General features: G+C 45.5%; 2 protein-coding genes across 2 annotated transcripts in view; both read right to left on the reverse strand.

Annotated features, from left to right (window-relative positions):
• Nucleotides 1–3,866, reverse strand: part of src (v-src avian sarcoma (Schmidt-Ruppin A-2) viral oncogene homolog) — a 44,514-nt gene extending 40,648 nt beyond the window's left edge. Inside the window, exon 1 of the mRNA XM_056274745.1 lies at nucleotides 3,625–3,866. The gene's annotated coding sequence lies outside the window, so the exon portion shown is untranslated. The remainder of the gene's footprint in view (nucleotides 1–3,624) is intronic.
• A 2,036-nt stretch (nucleotides 3,867–5,902) lies between these two features.
• Nucleotides 5,903–16,806, reverse strand: kcng1 (potassium voltage-gated channel, subfamily G, member 1). The gene is made up of 2 exons (XM_056274932.1): nucleotides 16,018–16,806; nucleotides 5,903–6,682 (listed from the first exon to the last, which is right to left on the reverse strand). Exons 1-2 carry the CDS (start codon nucleotides 16,804–16,806, stop codon nucleotides 5,903–5,905), a joined length of 1,569 nt encoding a protein of 522 aa, XP_056130907.1.
• Nucleotides 16,807–20,088: the final 3,282 nt, after the last annotated feature.

Below are 20,088 nucleotides of genomic sequence, written 5' to 3' on the forward strand. Positions count from 1 at the left end.
CGAGGATCCTGGGGAGCACACAAGCCCCCCTCTGTTCCTCTCCATCGAATCCCTATCAAATCGGCCGCTCCATTCAAATGGCCAGAAAACCACAGGCCTCTCTGATAAAGAGCTGGTGGGAGATTGATAAGTCAGGGAGCTCTGAGTGCTACAGGCCTGACTCCTCATTAATTATAAACTGCAAAGCCTTTAATAGGTGCAATGGACTGCTTTGTGACTTCATGTTTCCACATCTGGCCTTTACTTCTCTGCTGAGGTCACTAACTTGGGTGGTGAGGTCACTAACTCGGGTGGTAATACCGCACAGTGAAAGACATATAAGGGGGATTTTACATGGAAGTGAAACTTGCAGACAATGACTATTTGGTCAAGTTAGCATCCAAGCCTATGACTAGTACAATAAACATATTGCTAGAAATGGAAACGGGAATAGAAATGGGCCACTGAAAAGAACATACTGACAGAGATAAAGACAGTAAGAGAAACCATGAGAGAAAGTTGAGCCGGGAAATAATTCAATATTATCGTTGATTGTTTCCATTGTATTGTATTGGGATGAAATTCAGATATTGTCATTTATTGTCTAAGTTAGGTCTAATGATAACAAGAATCTATTAAATATCTCACAAAATGAGATCTGAAATATGTTAGGGAGTATTATTTGAAGACCAACTTTGATTTGATATTCTTCTCAACAGTTCAGCGTGGTGAACCTCAGTTGGGTTAACAAATAAAGGATTTTTGGTATGTAAGCAGATATAATAATATATATTGATAATGCATGAACTTATCCTTGATTATTGTCATGATAACGTTTTCTTTATTTCCCAGCACTGAGAGAAAGAGTGAGAAACTGACTCTACACACAGAGAGCGAGAGAGAGACAGCAAGAGAGAACAGGTGGCACCGGCATTCCCTTGCTTGAGCAAATGCCCTTGAACATAGCTAGGCACTAATTAGCACCAAAACTGGGCCAGAGCAACAGAAGTTTGGTGTCTGCCACATGAAAAATTCAACGGGTTTTTCGTCAGTGGGAGACCCCCCCCCCCCACAAAAAAAAACAAAACAAGAATACTATACTTTCTATTGCCAAACTGAGAAGGGCTTGATGCTGGCATGGGAAATGGTGTTTCGATTGATAAGTACTCTAAAGCCAGGGGGGGGGGTGACACACATTCTGTTGATTCAACAAAGCAGGGGCCTACTATTCATCTCTTTGGAGTCTGCACTCCTCTACCGTTTCCTTCAACCCTGCCATTTGCGGATTATCCCTTTATTTCTGTTCCTCCGGCCAAAGGGCTAGTCCCTCTTCATTATATCATAAACAATTACCTCAGATGATGTGTTCTGAGAACTCCATGCCAGATCTTCATCATCCAACCTGAAAGAAAGTGGGCCACTAGGTAAAAATGCTATCTATCGTCCGCTAGCTTGAGCCCGTCTGTTTTGCTCCCACCGCTCACTTTGCTTGCAGTCAAACAGACTCCAATTTAGACAAAAACAATACATAGACAAAAAAAACTCATTATTATTATTAGGATGCCTGGCCAGGAGGCTTGAGAAATACTCACTCTAAAGATCACTTCTTAATGGCGCCCTTCCATCTTTTCGATAATGGGCACAAAGGCGATTTTGAAAGGAGAAACAACTTGTCTTAAAGAGGCCGATTCTCCAGGGCCGGATAGCAGTGGAAACAAGCACTTCATTGATGCCAGGCCCAGTGTATCACCCTGACAGACAGACTACACCAGTATAAGGGGGAACAAAGGGGCCAGTCCATAGCCACTTTGCCAATTAACAGGAATTTCTGCCTCAAGAACCACTTTCCAGCAATCTCACTGGGACTGACATAAACTTCTACAGCATTCACTGGAGGGCATTCACGGGATTCCAAGGAGCATTAGGTCCCCTCTGTGAAGCCTGAGATCTGGCAGTTTGCAAAGTACAATGGAACCATCTAGTACCACTTTGAGAAGCACTGTTTAACTGCTTGGCCACACATCCCTCCACAGAAAGGTGCTGAGAGACTATTGAAATTAGATGTTTTTGTAACAGCCATGGAACAAATACAAAAACATATATTGTATGCATATCGGGGAACGCAACGAGATATTACATGCAGGTGTACGTCGCTTTGAATAAAAACGTCCGCTAAATGAAATCGTAAATTAATTCTATTTGTTAAAAGTGTGATGTGGTGAGGGGGGGAAAAACCAACTGTATAAGATCAGATGATCATCATGCATGCTTCATGATGTTTACATGCAAAAGCTATTTTTAACCGAGAATCAGCTCGCCTGTTATTGGCCCAATACTCATTTTTAGGACCCTGAATCCATAGAACATAATATGCTTGTGTTCGTTTGCTGCCAAACATCATTATTCCTCCATAATGCGAAAACACAGAAATACAAACAAGGTCTGTGTTTCTATCGCCTGAGGATTAGTCTAATGCAACGGGGATAATCATTTAAATTGGCACTTACTTTTCCCCATTTTAAAATTAGGAGAGATTCTGAAAATAAGCATATGGTGTAATATTTTAGGTTCAAGAGCGGGTTACTGGATGTTGCTGATTCAACTTCACACAGTTTCTACCAAGGTTTCAGACAGAGTACAAAATATGTAATGACACATCGTAGTAAGGGAAGTGTGTGTGTGTGTGTGTGTGTGTGTGTGTGTGTGTGTGTGTGTGTGTGTGTGTGTGTGCACGTAAGGGATCTGTTCTGTATTTTTCTGGATGAAAAGCCGAAATGTTGAGTCTGGAATGATATATACACCAAACATTTGATGGTTACGGTGTTAAGACATATAACACATAAGGTAAATTCAAGTGATTGATTCTGCAAATCAAAGTTACACACAAAGAGATCATGCAAAGTAAGGTCACTGGACTCTTCAGCATGTTCATCATTACAGTTGATGTTTTCTATCATTAGTCACCAGCCGAGAGATATTATCTGCCCTTTTGCGTCATGTTGAGCGGGAGAGCTCTAATCCTGAGCATATGACATCTCCCCCCGGTTTACATCAATTGGATAATATATGGATGGAAATCGTCTGGAGTTCTGCGAACGAGTAAAAAAATACACTGGATTCACAGTTATCACCCACCTTCCCACCCCCCTTGTCTGTCCCTCTCTCCCCCTTTCTCACACACGCGCACGCGCACACACACGGTAGCCCATGACAGAACATACATACAACTACAGGTGCTGAAACGAAAAACCGCTTCAAGAGCCGCCGAGCTGAAGTTTCTCTCAGGACTGCTCAAGCGGATCAAAAACCAGTCAAATCCCTTTAAAGACGGGGTGTGCAGACAGTGAAAGAAAGCGTTTTCCAGAAGAAAAAAAAAGCCTGGCGAAGGAAGCCTAAATAGAGCAAAAAGAAAGAAAGAAAGAAAAAAAAGGCTGCAGTTGGGAACAGGCTTTGACAACTCACCACTGTTCGTCGCGGACTGAAACGTAGCAATTCCACAGCAGTTAATAGCATCTATACCGACACACTGCGGCACGGTTGACTTCGAAATCTACGCTCTTTCATTTGTAAAGACTCCAGACCCTTTCAGACCCGTCTTGTCATTCGGTTGGAGGCGCTCTTAAAACGCAATAACAAGTTACTTACCACGACGCGGCGGAGCACTGGAGGTTCTGGTGGTTGCTGCGCTTCTGGCGATCGGACGGACGATCTGGCATCAAACCATTAAAAAAAAGAGATGAATAAAAGAAAATTCGTTCACGAGTTGGTATCGACGCGATTAGTTCACAAGACGACTCGGCACGACGCGTCGACGCTCGCCGCCGCCAAGACAGTCGATGCCAACTGTGGAGAGCAGGGAGCCCATTCAAGTGGAGGGGCGGGCCAGTTATAAGGTCAGACGGGGAATGACGGGGAATGCCTCCCGGTCGCGGCAGCTGGGAGAAGTTTGGTTGCCGCAAACATTCTCATCTCTGAACAGACTGCGCGGCTGCTGAAAAAACACACACACACGGAGCTCCACGACATCATGTCGATATGCGATATAAACCGCTTTACGCGACGCGACGCTATAGCGCTTGCTGCGCTTCACCGCAGGATCAAAATCAAATCATTGACCAAAAACACGAGCGTGTTGCGGGGTGGGGGGGGTAGTGGTGTGGGGTGCAGCCTGTGGGCGGAGACTGGGGCATCGAGACAGCGGGTTATGGAGCCATGATAGGCTGGTTTTTATTTTTATGCATAATTGCCTGCACGTTTATCCGAATGGCGAGTCCTTTAAAAACCCCACCTTGAAACAAGAACCGGGAGCATGGTTTGGCTCGATGTCAGAGCGTGGCGCGGTTCTTTGCCAGATGTGAATGTTTGAAAATCCTTCAATTCTGCTGAATTCAAACCACGGTTATGGTTTAGTGATCACATTGAACTAAAATTGGAGGGGACGCGCTAGAAAATATCGTTAGAAAAGCATCGCGAGCGGCCCATAAGATGAGCGTTTAACGATGTAAGCACATTTGTTTGATTTTTACGGATTTGGGTCTGTATATACTCAAATTCCTATTCAGATTGGGCTTTCAATGTAAAGATACATCTCAACGATTTGAACAGGGATCAGTGGCCAATGTAAGCTTCAATTCTGTACGGGTTTATCCTTTCGAAACAAAGAGAATTTTCATCATCGTCGATCGTCATTGTCTATAATAATGATAATAATACAATAATAAGTCTAATAATAGTTATATAAAAAACTCTTTTGCATTGCAACACCTAGGATATAGCCTTAAAAGAGTCACACAAAAAAGAGACTTTCTTTGTTTAAAGTTTATGAAGGTGTCATGAGGCTCCCCCTTCTTCTGCAACGTAATGCTGCCATCTGCTGTTTAAATATGAAACGACCATGAGACAAAGATGAACGGTATTTTGAGGAAAGCTATGACGCTCAGGTATGAAGCAGACTGAATTCATTTGAGATTCACTTTAAGGAGCGATAATCCAGAAACACATGTCAATGGCTCTTACAGTATTTACAAGCACAACACCACTATGCTGGAAAATGTTTATACGTATACATTAAAATTGCATATACAGCCTCCAGCAGTATAGAGGGAGGCCGACAACATACAGCACAATCAATATGTTTATACAGGGCCCAGAGGTGACAACACCTAGAAACAGAACATATTTTCTGAATCTGTGCAGCCAGTCAGGAAAAAAAATTTCATTTAATGCAGGGTCGCATTATCCTCTAATGGTTTATTTATGACCTCTTTATGAGAGACTAGAGATATATGTGAGCATAAAGAGACACCATCTTCCTCTAAATTCACTGTCATTGCATTATAGAATTTACGAGGTCATCAATTATGGAGAAATTAAAGGTGGAGAGCATCAATACAAATTAAATACACTGCTTGTGTGCTTTGCTAATTTCTTAATCAAACGGCACGTATGGTACAGGAATAACATAGTTTAATAAGTGACTGAGCTAGCAAACTACACCATTGTCATCAGTGAATTAATAAGGATTTAACAATGTGTGATGTTTTGATAGCTGCACTTATGTTTAATTTTCCATGACCATGGTATCATACATCAGTTACAGATTAAGCAAATCGAGTTGAAATTGTTCAGACGTAATTAACTCTTTAATGGAAGCAGTTGATTTTTAAACCTACCTTTTCCCATACCATATACTATATACATCCTTCTGATCCAACCCCAAGGTCACCACTCCTAGAAAAACTTCGGCTTTGGGAATTTTTTGTGTGTCTTATCTTTTACTGCATCCCAAATCCTACTGTATATTCCTCTTTTCAACACTCAGTCTGTGCTGCCTCTTTTCTCATCCCTGTCTCTGGTCATACTTTTTATGCCTGGCCTTTTTTCTGTTTTCTGTCTCAGTCTCTTCCCATAGTTCCCAACACCCTCAGTCTTCCATGTCCCTGGTTTCCGATGACCCTATAGGGAACAGCATATCGCTGTCCAGGGAAAGGTTGCTGCCCAGGCCGGCCATGCGGCTCCGCAGCAGGAAGTGTGTCCGTCTCTGTAAAAGCCTCTGCTGCTCTTGCTTCAGTTCCACGTAGGAGCGGGAGAAGGTGTGGAAGATGGAGGTGACGGGAAAGGCCATGAGGAGGATCCCACTCAGGATGCTGCTCAAAGCCACCACCTGACCCGGAATGCTCCTTGGTACCATGTCTCCATAGCCCACCGTGGTCATGGTAATGACAGCCCACCAGTATGTGGCAGGGATGCTGCTGAACTCTTGTGTAGTGGCCATCTCGTTCTCTATCAAGTACAGTAATGGGGAGAAGAGGGCGATGGCCACGCACAGGAAGAGGAGGAGCAGTCCAAACTCCCGTGTGCAGCGGCGCGCTGTCAGGCCCAGTGTCTGTAAGCCCAGGGAATGGCGAGCTAGCCGCATCACATAAAGGATACGTAAGGCCCTCAGGACACGCAACACCAGGCCCACCTTGTCCAGGTAACTGCTACCAGATCCCAGCCTCTTCTCCCCCGTGGAGGTGCTGTCAACCACCAGGGTTATGTAATACGGCAAGATGGCCACCACATCTATCAGGTTCAAAGGTCGTCGGAGGAAGGCCAGCTTACTGCGGTCTTGGATGAAGCGCAACGTGAACTCCAGGGAGAACCAGGCCACACACACTGTCTCCACGACGAAGATGTTGTAGCACATCTGGGAACACATACCCTGATGAAGGAAGAAATATTAGTGAGCAGCAGTTTCAATATGTCAACGGTGATTATCAACACTAGAGAGCGCCACTTCAATGTGAAATCTAATTGCTGCTGATGTGCTTCTTGTAGTACTGACATGATCACCATCTAAACTTGCATAAAAAAAGCCAGAAATGTGTCTGTTGTACTCGTTATTGACACTGATATTGGATTTTTTTTTTCTTGGTTTATTTGGACAAGCATTGTGGAAATAGTTGAGAGTTTAGAGTATCGATTTTGCTTTGTGCAATATTCGAAAGAGTTTCGATAATTATTCCAAAAACCAAAACAAAACAAATGACTCTTCCCAAACTAAAGCGACATCAGACGTACATCCTGTTTAGTCAAGGCCTGTTTTCATTTGAGGAAGTCATTTTGCTCGGGGTTAGTTATGATGAATGTTCAGTGCAATGCAGTTCAAAGCACGTGGTGTGCAGAAAATAGCCTTTGAATTGATTCCACGTCAGGAAAAGTAATTTTATAAAACATACTCCCACTGAGTAGGAAATTGCTTGAGTAGATCAATCCAAGCACTTGAACATGTCCAGTAAATGTGTCTTCAGTCCGGACGAGGACCATGTGGAGAGGCAGCTTTAATGGAAGACTTTAATGGCAGCAATGGATGTGAGTGAAGTTATCAGAATCAGTTCATAGACACATTTAAGTAAAAAGTGTATCTCGGCTGTTTTCCCTCTGAAATGAGAGTGTCTCAGATCTGACCTGATATGCTGAGCAGATCAAGCGATGACGCTGGTTATATTATTGTTTGTCAATATTGCCTTTTCTCCCCTTCTGTTATTCATTTTTCTTTCCTCCCATCCACTTTCTTTGTCTTGTTACCTTATGTTCTGGATAAAAATCTAAGTGGCAGCTGACTGCTTGTAGTTTTGCAGTTTGAATATTGTAGTTATGCAGGTGTGGAGGTGTGACTCTGGATTAGATGAAATTGGAAACTGCACTCAACCAGTTAAAGACACCCAAAGAGCACTGAGACTTTCAACGTACCCCACTACTCAAAAATGTGTTTTTTTTCTTATGTTTGTGCCCCCTAAAAGGGCCACAAACATAAGAAACTATACTGACTTGTATCTGTGTAAAGTTTGTCACTAGAGCGGTGTTTTCACATTCCTCTAGTGGCTCAGGAGCTGTCTGTGCACTTCCCTAAAATCTGAGATCCAAACATGCCCCGGGTAAACTAGATTTGGTGCGTCACAAATCCGAAAGCCAATCGGTGTCTAATATGCAAATGAAGGGCGGGCAAAGATGCCTGAAACCTCCTGCGTAGACCAGACTTTTCAGTTCGGAGAGCGAATTTGTATTAGTTTGGACAGCAAACACGGTAGAGCGCAGATTTTGGATGTGAGCCTTGAGCTTCCTTCCACAATCTACTCACAAAAAAAGGAAGAAAAAAAGGCCACTATACTGCTGAAATAGTTGGAATTTATTCACCGACATCGGGCTCACATGCTGACAAACCTGGAGTGACTGCGTATCTGCAATGTTCATTTCAGTGAGGAGTGTTTCCACATAACTGTTTGAGCTAGTGGTGTGTAAAAACGAGGCATACTCCAAGTTAACAGTTAAGGGGCTTTAGTGTCGAACTGTAAGTATCAACAATACAGAGATGAACTGACGTACGCAGGAGACGGTGTGCCTTACGTAACATTGACTACAGCTAACATCCACTGGGTGGTGGTATAATACCATTCGTAACATCTCCCTTTCCTTTAAGTAAACAAAACACTTCTTGAAATACCAACTTGTGAACTTCACCCAAGACATGGTTATATCTAGATCTCAAAAACAATTAAACAACCTGTCTAAACACTGAACATTAGAACCAGTCCATGTGAGCTTATAGGTTCAGTCTGTTGGGAGGCCGTATCTGATGGCCATATCGAGAGAGAGCAGCGGATTTGGGTGACGATGGGACAGCAGAGGTGTCCAAAGTCTGTGGTGGGCCCAGAGCCCGTGGACTGCTGTAGAGCCTGCTGGGAGAGGGTCGAGGAGAGAACGTGCATGCCCTCTCACCCTCCGTCATTTCACTCTGTGGCTGAGACCCACTGCATTCAGATGCAGGCCCCTCTGCGCCAGCCCTAGGGTTTTGTGATGGCCTTGGCTCTGCCATACGTAGATCGACTCTATTGCGATGATACAAGGAGCCCTTGACCTCTACCAGATATGACCGTGGGGCCACTTTCTGCAGACACACTCCCTGTTGCCAGATGCCAGTCCTTTCCCCTGGTAGTGGCTTCATCCGAACTGCTTCTCCCACTGCGAGCTCAGGTAACTCCGTAGCAGTCCTGTCGTAGATGAGTTTTGAGATTTGTCTCCTGTGCCGCAGTTTATCTACAACATCTGTAATGACACGTATCTCAAGAAGCGCATCGACCACAGGCAGAGCTGACTTCACACGCCGTGACATCAGTTGTTGGGCAGGACTGCTGTCCATACCCTCCGTTGGGGTGTTTCTCCACTGTAAGATGCCTTCCAGGCATCCTCACCATCCCATAGTGCTTTCTTGCACAGGTTCTTTGCAATTTTGACTGCTGCTTTCGCCTTCCCGTTGGCCTTGGGATGCCTTGGTGAGGAGGTGATATGGTCAAACACCCACTCCACAGCGAATTAGTGGAACTGAATACAGGCGAACTGGGGCCCATTGTCGGAAATGACCCTGTCAGGTTGCCCATAACAAGCAAATTGAGCCTTGCATCGTATTATTGTTGTCCCCGCGCTAAGGTCTGGCAGAACATCAATCTCCCAGAAATCTGAGTAGTGAACAACTACCATCAGAAAGTCTTTCCCACTGTGTTGGAAAAGATCCAGACTTATGATTTGCCAGGGGCATGTGGGTAGTTCCTGGCTCAGCATTGTCTCGTTTTGCTGCTCAATCACATACTCATTGCATGTAGAGCATTTACTGACATAATCCTTGATTTTGTTCTGCATTCCAGGCCAGTATATGGTCTCCTGTGCTTGTCTGTAGCAAGCCTCGCCACCGATGTGACTGCCATGTACACTCGCAAGCATCTCAGGATGCAATGATTTTGGGATCACCACTCTTTACCCCCTAAACAAGACCTGATTCTGGACACTTAGCTCCTCTTTGATAGGCCAGAACTCTCTGACTGCCTGCTCTGTTTCATCCTTATCAGCAGGCCAACCCTTTAGGATAGTAGACTTCACGACTTGCAGCTGTCTGTCGTTGTCTGTGTGTTGCTGTATGTGTAGCAGCCTTTTGTCTGTGACATTCAGATAGTCGGCCATATTTATGTGCTCAATTGCCAGCTGCTTGTCCACCATACTGCAGACTGTGCTCTGCATGCATAGAGCCAGGGTGTGTTTTGGAAGTGACAGCGGTGCTTAATGTGTCACTCACAAACATGTCCGGTCCTGGTTTGTAGATCACCCTCAGGTTGTAATTCTGAAGAGCGAGTAGCATGCTCTGCAAGTGCTTGGGAGCATTGAGGAGAGGTTTGCTGAAGATTGCTACGAAGGGCTTGTGATCTGTCTCCGCTGTGATATTGTCTCTACCGTACAGATAATGATGGAAATGCTGGCAGGCAAATACTATGCTGAGGCATTCTCTCTCTATCTGCGCATAGTTTTGCTCTGTAGGCGTGAGTGCCCTTGACGCGAAAGCAATAGGTTGTCCCTCCTGCATCAGACAGCAGCCCATGCCATGCTGGCTGGAGTCACTCTGTACTGTGACGGGTTTTGACAAATCATAGGATTGCAGCACAGGCGCCTGTGTCACAAGCTGTTTTATCTCCCTGACAGCTGCATCGTGCTTCGGCAGCCAGTGCCAGACTGTGTCCTTGTCTGTGAGTCTCCTCAAAGGCTTGCATACTTCTGAGAGCCATGGGAGAAACTTAGCCAAGTATGTGACAAAGCCGATGAGTCTCTGCACACCCTTGACGTCGGATGAGGCTGGCATGTCCAAAACCGCTCTGACTTTTTCACCGGGTCAGCTTTTAGACCTGCAGCCGACAGGATGTGGCCATGGAACCGCACCTCAGACACTCTAAACTGAAGCTTCTTGACACTGAGCCGCAGTTTCACTTGTCGACAGACAGCAGTCCAGAAGGGCTACCAGCTTGTCATCATGGTCCTTGTTTGCCTCTTCCTCGCTGTCACCACAACCAACAATGAGGATGTCGTCAGCTATAGGCTCCACTCCCTCAAGCCCTTCCAACTGCTCATGCTGTTTCCTCTGGTAGACCTCTGGGGCTACTGACACACCAAACGGAAGTTTCAACCATCTCTTCTGGCCCCAGGCGGTCCAACAGGTGGTCATGAGGCTGCTAGCCTCATCCAGTTTACACTGAAGAAAAGCATCTCTTGCATCAACCAGTGTGAAGACCTTGGCTTTAGGCAACTTATAGAGCACATCCTCCAGTGTGGGCATGAGGTAATGCAAGTGTCTGATTGCCTAGTTGAGACGGTGAGGCTGTATACATATACGCAGCTACCATATTGCTGATCCAATCCGTGGGCTCACTGACTGATATGATATGACCCTCTCTTTCATATTGGTCAAGCTGAGCCTTCACAGCTTCCTTCATAGCCATCGGAACATTGCGTGGTGCACTCTGCACCGGCTGAACCGCTGAATCCAAGTCGAAATGAACCTCTCAGGGGAGTGCCTCCACAGGACCAGTGAAGATATCCTGATATGCTCTGATGACTGTTTTTCTGGTGAGAGGCATGGTGAGGCTGTCGTCCACTGCGTTGAGCCCTTTCTACTCTGAGCTCCTCTGGGATGGTAAAGGGTATGAGCCCCATCTCATCTGACGTGGACCCTGACAGCAGTGGCAACTGTCATGTATTTACGACCTCAAAATCCAGCTTGTATTTGCTGCCCCGTACAACACACTCAGTGGTAAGGACCCCAAATGATGGCAGACCTTGGTCTGAGTACATTTTCAGTGTGGTGCAACTATGCTTTAGTTTCTCTCTGGGAGCTAGCCTCCTCTTCTTGTCCCTGAGACTCAAGATGTTGCACGTAGCTCCTGAGTCAAGCTGGCATCTCTGTAGTTTGCCATTCAGGCGGAGACTGACAAATCATTTCTGACCTTTTGTTCCCACTGCACCAATGCTTTCTGTTGCATACATATCATTTGTGCCCATGACTGTGTTGTCTTTATCCATGTTCAGTCCCTCAACTGCGTGGAGTTTACCATCCTTTTTCTTATTTTTATTGCAGACCCTCGCAAAGTGATTGGCTGTGTCACAAGCATTGCAGGTCTTGCCATACGCTGGGCAGTGTTCTCTTCCCCACTCATGTGCACGCGGAGAGGCCCCCCACCTTGTGATCTGGGGTTCCCACTCATTTTCTCTGTAGTACTGGCTGATCTTTTGAATGTTTGTTTCCATACAACATTGACATTGTCCACGAGTGATCTCTCCTGCTCCATGGATCTCAACTGCAAATCACTCAGCTCTGCTGCTCTGCATACTTCAATAGCACTGACTAGAGTCAAGTCCTTTTCCCTTAACAACCGTCTGCATGTGCCCTCTTTAGCAATGCCGATGACTATTCTGTCCCTGATTAAGTCATCTCTTAGGGCTCCATATTCGCATGTGGAAGCTTTCTCCCTGAGCCGTGTCACAAAAAGTCTATTGTTTCACCTTCCTCTTGTTTACAACAGCCAAAAACGTAGCGCTCATAAATCACATTTTTAGCGGGTCTGAAATACCTTTCAAATGAGTCCAGTATGACGGTCGCTTCTTCTTGCTGTGGGTCGGTCAGATTTAAGTTGTGTTTGTAGACATGTCGACATTTAACTCCCATGACACTCCTCAGAGTCGCCATCTGGACCTTCTTGTCCTTGTCCACCAGCCCTGTGGCTAAAGCATAATCTTCATATTCTGCTCGGAAGATTTCCCAATTCGCACTCAGGTTGCCACTGAGCTTCATCCCAGCTGGCGGGGGTATGGTCGCGGCCATGGCTATTCACTGCTGTTACTGCGGTACGGCTAGCTGGCATTAGCAAAACAAAAAACTTGCAAAACTCGCTTGACGGCTCAATATCCCTCCAGCCACCAAATCACCGAATCAAATGTACACTTCTGACACCATGTTTGACCTAGTGGTGTGTAAAAACGAGGCATACCCCAAGTTAACAGTTAAGGGGCTTTAGTGTCGAACTGCAAGTATCAACAATACAGAGCTGAACTGACGCACGCAGGAGACTGCGTGCCTTACGTAACATTGACTACAGCTGACATCCACTGGCTGGTGCTATAATACCACCTGTAACAATAACCTAATGCAAAAGTCACTGCGTTTTCACAAAAAATAGTTTTTAAGTCTGACGCTGTGCCGGCTATTTATTTTGGGACTACGACAGCGGGGAGGAGTCAGTATGTAAATTGTGTATTTCATGCACTCAACCAACAGTCAAATGAAATCTTTCTGCATGTAAAACATTTCCTTTGTTACTTATAAATAGCATTAACCACGTTAGCTTTTTGCTAGCTGCTGCTAGTTGTTTGGTAATAATAAAACGGTAAACTATGTATTTAGCTAACGTTTCAAAGTTCAGCCTTATGAAACGATGACGGCGGCCCAAGGTGCGCCATTTTTCACCCGAAAAACGGCACGGTGTGCAACTGTTTTCTAGTCCGGATCGGGCTCCCACGGCTTCCCCCTGCTTATGCTGCGCCACGGCGGCAGCGGCGTCGGGAGGCGCCGGTGGTGTGGGATTCACCCTCCGGTGCAGGTGGGCTCGCACTGACGTCCCAGCAGTTTTCAGTCTTAGACTACTGCCAGTGAGCCAGTTCCCATGCAAACTTGGCTGGCTATCAAGATAAACTGATATCCATCCATCCATTATCTTAACCGCTTATCCTGCTCCCAGGGTCGCGGGGATGCTAGAGCCTATTCCAGCAGTCATTGGACGGCAGGCGGGGAGACACCCTGGACAGGCCATCACAGGGCCCACACACACACACACACATTCATTCCTAGGGACAATTTAGTATGACCGATTCACCTGACTTACATGTCTTTGGACTGTGGGAGGAAACCGGAGCCCCCAGAGGAAACCCACGCGGACATGGGGAGAACATGCAAACTCCACACAGAGGATGACCCACCAAGGTTGGACTATCCCGGGGCTCGAACCCAGGACCTTCTTGCTGTGAGGCGACTGCGCTAACCACTGCGCCAAACTGATATTACACATAATATAAAAATCTCAACCGGATGGAATATATCTTTATGCAAACTTTGATTTAAGCCCTGGCATCCATCCATTATCCAAACCACTTATCCTGCCCAGGGTCGCGGGGATGCTGGAGCCTAACCCAGCAGCCACTGGACAGGCCGCCAGTCCATCACAGGGCCGACACACAAATGTGACAATGTGAACACACTGTAACATCATGGCAGATATTATTTTATGTTTCACAACCACTGCTGTGTCAGCCACTGCATGTTACAAGCAAACAAACAAAAGAGGCTAACTACACTTACCATTCTGATATGTCTGCTAGTCGCCGATTTTGAGTCTGGGTCATCTGACTGAGGCTCACACCTGTATGACTGAATCTCTTCGGCATTTACTCTAAACACTAGACATCTTGAGGCGCATGCTCTTTCACCGTTCAACCTAGAGCAAGCAGCGGTGGTGGGTGGGGCGCAAGGCCTGTGATATTTGTATATTCATACATCCTGAATTTCTCAATGAGGGAGAAAGACTAGATGTGCTTCCAACCCCTTTTCATTTTCATTTTCAGTTGGGTTTTTTTTAAACTTTTTACAAGGAAAACCTTGTGAAATAGTATATTAATCATCTCAGAGTACTTTTAAACTTTAAAACGTCTCCGGAGGGGTACTTTAAACTTTAATGCTGACGAGTAGCTAACTGAAACCTTAAAGTGCCTTAAAAGGGAAAAAAACAGGAAGATTTTGGATAACTCCAACTCCCCAGGATTCGACGGCTCGAATCCTGGTGTTACCTCCAGCTTGGTCGGGCGTCCCTACAGACACAATTGGCCGCGTCTGCGGGTGGGAAGCCGGATGTGGGTATGTGTCCTGGTCGCTGCACTAGCGCCTCCTCTGGTCGCTTGGGCATGTGTTCGGGGGGGATGGGGAACTGGGGGGGATAGCGTGATCCTCCCACGCACTATGTCCCCCTGGCGAAACTCCTCACTGTCAGGTGAAAAGCGGCTGGCGACTCCACATGTATCGGAGGAGGCATGTGGTAGTCTGCAACCCTCCCCAGATCGGTAGAGGGGGTGGAGCAGTAATCGGGACAGCTCGTAAGAGTGGAGTAATTGGCCAGATAAAATTGGGGAGAAAAGTGGAGAAAAAAAAACCTGAAAAAAAAATGTGTCAATGAATTATCCATCCATCCATTATCCGAACTGCTTATCCTGCTCTCAGGGTCACGGGGATGCTAGAGCCTGTCCCAGCAGTCATTGGGCGGCAGGCGGGGAGATACACTGGAAAGGCCGCTAGGCCATCACACACACACACACACACACACACACACACACACACACACACACACACACACACACACACACAGGGTCGTCCTCTGTGTGGAGTTATATAGTATATATTATGGATCTATATATGATATATTATACTACATACTAAATCGGCCATACTTAATTATTTGAATTATTTCCACTTGAATTGCATAGAGGTAGTTCCTTGAATGACTTTTGGAAAAACCTGCCTGCACCCCTCTTTGTAAAAAAGGATTTGAAATAATTCAAATTTATTCATTCATTCATCTTTTTTTATTTGATTTATGAGGACAGCTATTTATGATTGTGATTGAAAAAGTCATGACTTTAATGGAAGTATCATTTTTGAAATTAATGGTTTGCCATGGTTTTTGAAGGCTTTGAAGGCTAAAACGTTTGCCCTGTGCTGAAGCCCAGTGAGTAGATTCAGCAAAGTGGTACATTTTCCTTTACTGAATCAATCAATGACTCTTTTTTTTTTGTCTGTCCAGTTCTAAATTATGCTGGACACTGCAATGAGGTCTACTTTGAAAAAACATGAACCTATTTTTCAAGAATAATATTTAAAGAAACACAAGGAGTGCCATTAATATGAATCACGACGCAAAGTGTCATTTATAATTTATTCCATGTTCTTTTTATTCCCCAAAGATTGCTCATGATAATGATTCACAGAGCTGTACCAAGCTGAATTCAACTAAACTGGACTGCAGTTCCAGCATGGTTGACTGTCTAGTCACTGTCTTGGAAGCTGTCATAGGTGTGTCAGCTCTGGCTATTTTGACCACCCAAATATGTGAGGTGTTAAAGGGTGATTAGCATACTCACTGCCTCCTCCTCCGCCCTCATGGAAGGCATGGTGCTGATGGACAGGTTGATGGCAGTGATCGTGACGAACAGTACTGACAAACAGGCAAATATCTTCCCCGGGAGGCCCGAGTGCGGCCTCTCCACCATGTCCCTCAGCTTGCTCATGAAGTGACTGAATCGGGATTCTGTCGCAATGCTGGAAGCCCTCTGGTAACTGTCTGTATCCAAGAGATCATCCAGCAGGTCCTCCTCTTCCTCCGCCCTCTCCAAGTCCTCACACTCCTCCATGCGCTGCAGCAGGCGACGGCGACAGCACCACTCCAGGCTCTCCTCGGGGACCCCCCAGTAGAGCAGCTCCTCCCTGAAGGAGAGAGCGCACATCTCCCTGAGGGACCGCAGCTTCCCCGCCCGCAGGAAAGTCAGGATGGTGCGGAAGGCGCAGGGGCTACGGTCGAAGAAGAACTCATTCCTGGCCACGTCGTAATCATCGCATATGTGCATGATCTCATCGAAGCTACTGCAGAGGTGCAGCTGACCCAGGCGAGACAGGGGGAAGTCCTCAAGGGTAGTCCAAGGCAGCTGGTAACGCAAGCCGCCCACGTTGATGATGGCATGGAGTTTACGGGCACTGGACAGTGAAGTTTCGCCATGGGTGTTGCTGAGCTCGGGAACGTGCTGTGCCCTCTTATAGAAAGCCCCCTTTAAGGCCTCCCGCTCCTGGAGTGGTGGTGGATTGAGGGTTGTATCAGAGGCACAGCTAAGGGCACTGTAGTCATAATCGGAGCCATCTCCTGCCAGCAGGGTCATCTTGGCCAACGGTCACATCCCGGTCACTCTCACCTTCAATGGAACAATATGGCATAAAGAAAATGTTCCTGTGTTTCAAAAATCAAGGGCTTAACTGTTTAAATATAGGTTTCTTTTTTAGAAATTATGTAACACTTTTAATTTCCATATTGCATCATCATAATGATAATGTGGGGCTGTGGTGCTTGCAAAGTTTCATTTACTTGAACAACCTCAACTAATGATGCTCGCTGCAACACATTTTTCTTTTGAAACCTCCCAGTTTTTCACTTTGTATTTTTTTTTATGCTTTAAAATGATAGGGTTTGTAAAATGTTTTAAAAATAAGCCTGGATGTATGAGCTGTTTGTTTACCACTGGAGACGCCATTGCACTACATGCATGAACAAAAAAAATCTCGAAAGCTTCAATCTCAAGGGGTTCAATGTCATTTGCACTCCTCCTTACATGTGACTTCCTCCCTGTAATGCACCAAACTTTTTTTTGCATAAAAATGCATAATTCTGACTTTGGCATTTAGCAAAGACTCAGCAATATTTTTCAGTCACTGTTTCCTGGAACACTTGATTCAACATTCCTAATGACATAATGGGCAAAAACCAATTTATGTTTTTAGTTTGAATGTGTGCAATGGGACAATGCATTTATACTTGCGCCTGTTAGTCAAGCTACAAGGGTGACTGCAGATTGAAAAGAGATATGTTGAACATTGCAAGTATTGCACCCCCCCCCCCTTTTCTCCCCAATTGTACTTGGCCAGTTACCCTATTTTCCGAGCCGTCCTGGTCGATGCCCCCCCCCCCCTCTGCCGATCTGGGGAGGGCTGCAGACCACATGCCTCCTCTGATACATGTGGAGTAGCCAGCCGCTTCTTTTCACCTGGCAGTGAGGAGTGTCGCTAGGGGGACATAACGCATGGGAAGATCACGCTATTCCCCCTAGTTCCCCCTCCCCCCGAACAGGTGCCCTGACCGACCAGAGGAGGCGCTAGTGCAGCGACCAGGACACATACTGACATCCAGCTTCCCACCAGCAGACACGATCAGTTGTGTCTGTACGGACGCCCAACCAAGCTGGAGGTAACACGGGGATTTGAACCGGTGATCCCTGTGTTGGTAGGCAACACAGGGACCGCTACACTACCCGGACGAGTATTACAGTTTTTAATAGTTTAGAGTAAATGCTCAGAGGCCTGTGTTGCAATAGAAAATGCTTTCTTATCAAATGAGAGAGAAGATCGCCACCATCAATCTGTAGTTGATCATGCATATTTTTTTCCAACCTACAGTATGTGAATACTCAGTGACGATGAAATTGTGCTTTCTACCTTTCAGCTTCACAGATAGCATTTGCTGGAATTACAACAGCAGTATATATATGTGCTGTCATTCCAGTTAATATGGATATGTAATTTACACATTATTAAACATGATCACTGATGTAGATACATTCGACATCAAGGGATGTGATGCTTTCCTCCTCCCCAGGGTGTGTGAGCATCTGTTATCCACCGCAGCTTGGGAATTGATAACAATGATCTGATGTTAGGATCCTTTGGCTTGAAAATTCAATGATAGAGCTGTTTAGTGTGGCCTAGAAAGATATGACATTTAACCTTTGGAAAGAAAACAAATAACTATGTCCCTATAAAGTCTCTTTCCACGATTAGCTTAGATTCCTTGGGTGGGTCCATTTTTTAATATACTAATATCAATCATGTTTTTATATGAACTGACTACCAAAACTAGCCCATACTACTAAACCACCATAAAATTTCTGGCTCCCGCAAACCACACGATGATACTAGCATTGTAATTTCTTACACCTGGTGAAATAGAGCGAGAGAGAGAGAGAGAGAGAGGGAACGAGAGAGAGAGAGAGAGAGAGAGAGAGAGAGAGAGAGCTACTCAAATATCAAACTGAAGAAGATTATTGCATCTCCATTACAATGAGAACCTTGTGGCCTGTGTCCAAACTAATTAAGTCAATTACAGTGATTTTGGGAGGTTATGGGTGGAGGTGTGGTGGCAGTCAGGTTGGCCAGTAACGAGTAAATGTCATAGCCCATATTTGGTGGGTCACCAATCCTGAGTTAGAAAAGGGGCCCTGGGCTCTAAAATGGGAATGCAAATGCGTCACTGAATGCTTATTAGGCACCTGCACTGTCTCTTTCTGTGAGCCTATGATTACAGTTGATCCCCCCGTTTTCCACCCATCAAATTAGAGTAAACTCAGCCCAAGCTGTTTCCTGTCACAGTCTGCCTGGTATTATTTGTCTCCAAGCTGCCTCTTCTATTTCCTTTTTCCCCAAATTTAAGCACCATTGCTCCATTGTTCCATGTAAGTACCAATGGATACCTGAGGGTAAATGTAAGACATGTTGACAAACTAGGGCATCGGCATTGCTGACCTGTAAATGTTGAAATGGAAAGTCAACAAAGTACCAGCACAATATAATTTGTCCTGGGTGCCCACAGCAAACTGCAATATCACCTCATGGGTTTCACTTCATGGTGCTACTATATATCTAAGGAAGAAGTACACCGCGATACTGTGTGCTAGCCACCTGATCAGTCATAATGAAGGATTTACCAAATGAAAAATACTGCTACTTTGCAAATATGAAAGCAAGAACGCCATAATTATAGTTATTTTATGACACACACTACAATTGTTCCTATCTGCTGTTACAAATCCATAAAATTTCAGATGTTCTCCCTACATGTGGTGGTGGTTTTCACTACGCCCACAAAATAGCACTACCGTGGATGCGCACAGGCCTACGCTACTCTCTGACTAGATTAAATCACTCTTAACCCCTTGTGGTTATTTGTTTTCTCACTTTGCCTTCAACCAGTTGCATTTTTGCCCCTCCACAGACACTGGAGGGGGCAGGGGGATTCTTGTACTGTAGGTATTTTTTGTTTTTTTGTCCCCCTCCCCACAACTCTGCAGTGCCTGAAAACCCAGCTACTTTGGGGGAAGGAGTCTATCTTGGAAGGGGATATGAAGCACTCCACACACAGAACCAATAAAGGCTGCCCCCCCCCCCCCCACCAGATCGGCTGCGGTCTGGACTCTCTCTGTGCCAGCACTATCACAGCTAAGCCACAGGGCATGTTCTCCAGATTGCCTAGTGAGTCACCGGGCTGTGATTCTGTTGCCTAACTGCAATGCGCATGCATTTCCCACAGTGCCCTCCACAAGGCAAAATGCTTCAGAGAGCTCCACCACCGTGCCCCACCACACTGTAAAAAAACAATCTGTTGGTTCAATTTTAAA

The sequence above is a fragment of the Lampris incognitus genome, chromosome 2, assembly GCF_029633865.1.
Source record: "Lampris incognitus isolate fLamInc1 chromosome 2, fLamInc1.hap2, whole genome shotgun sequence".
Taxonomy (NCBI): domain Eukaryota; kingdom Metazoa; phylum Chordata; class Actinopteri; order Lampriformes; family Lampridae; genus Lampris; species Lampris incognitus.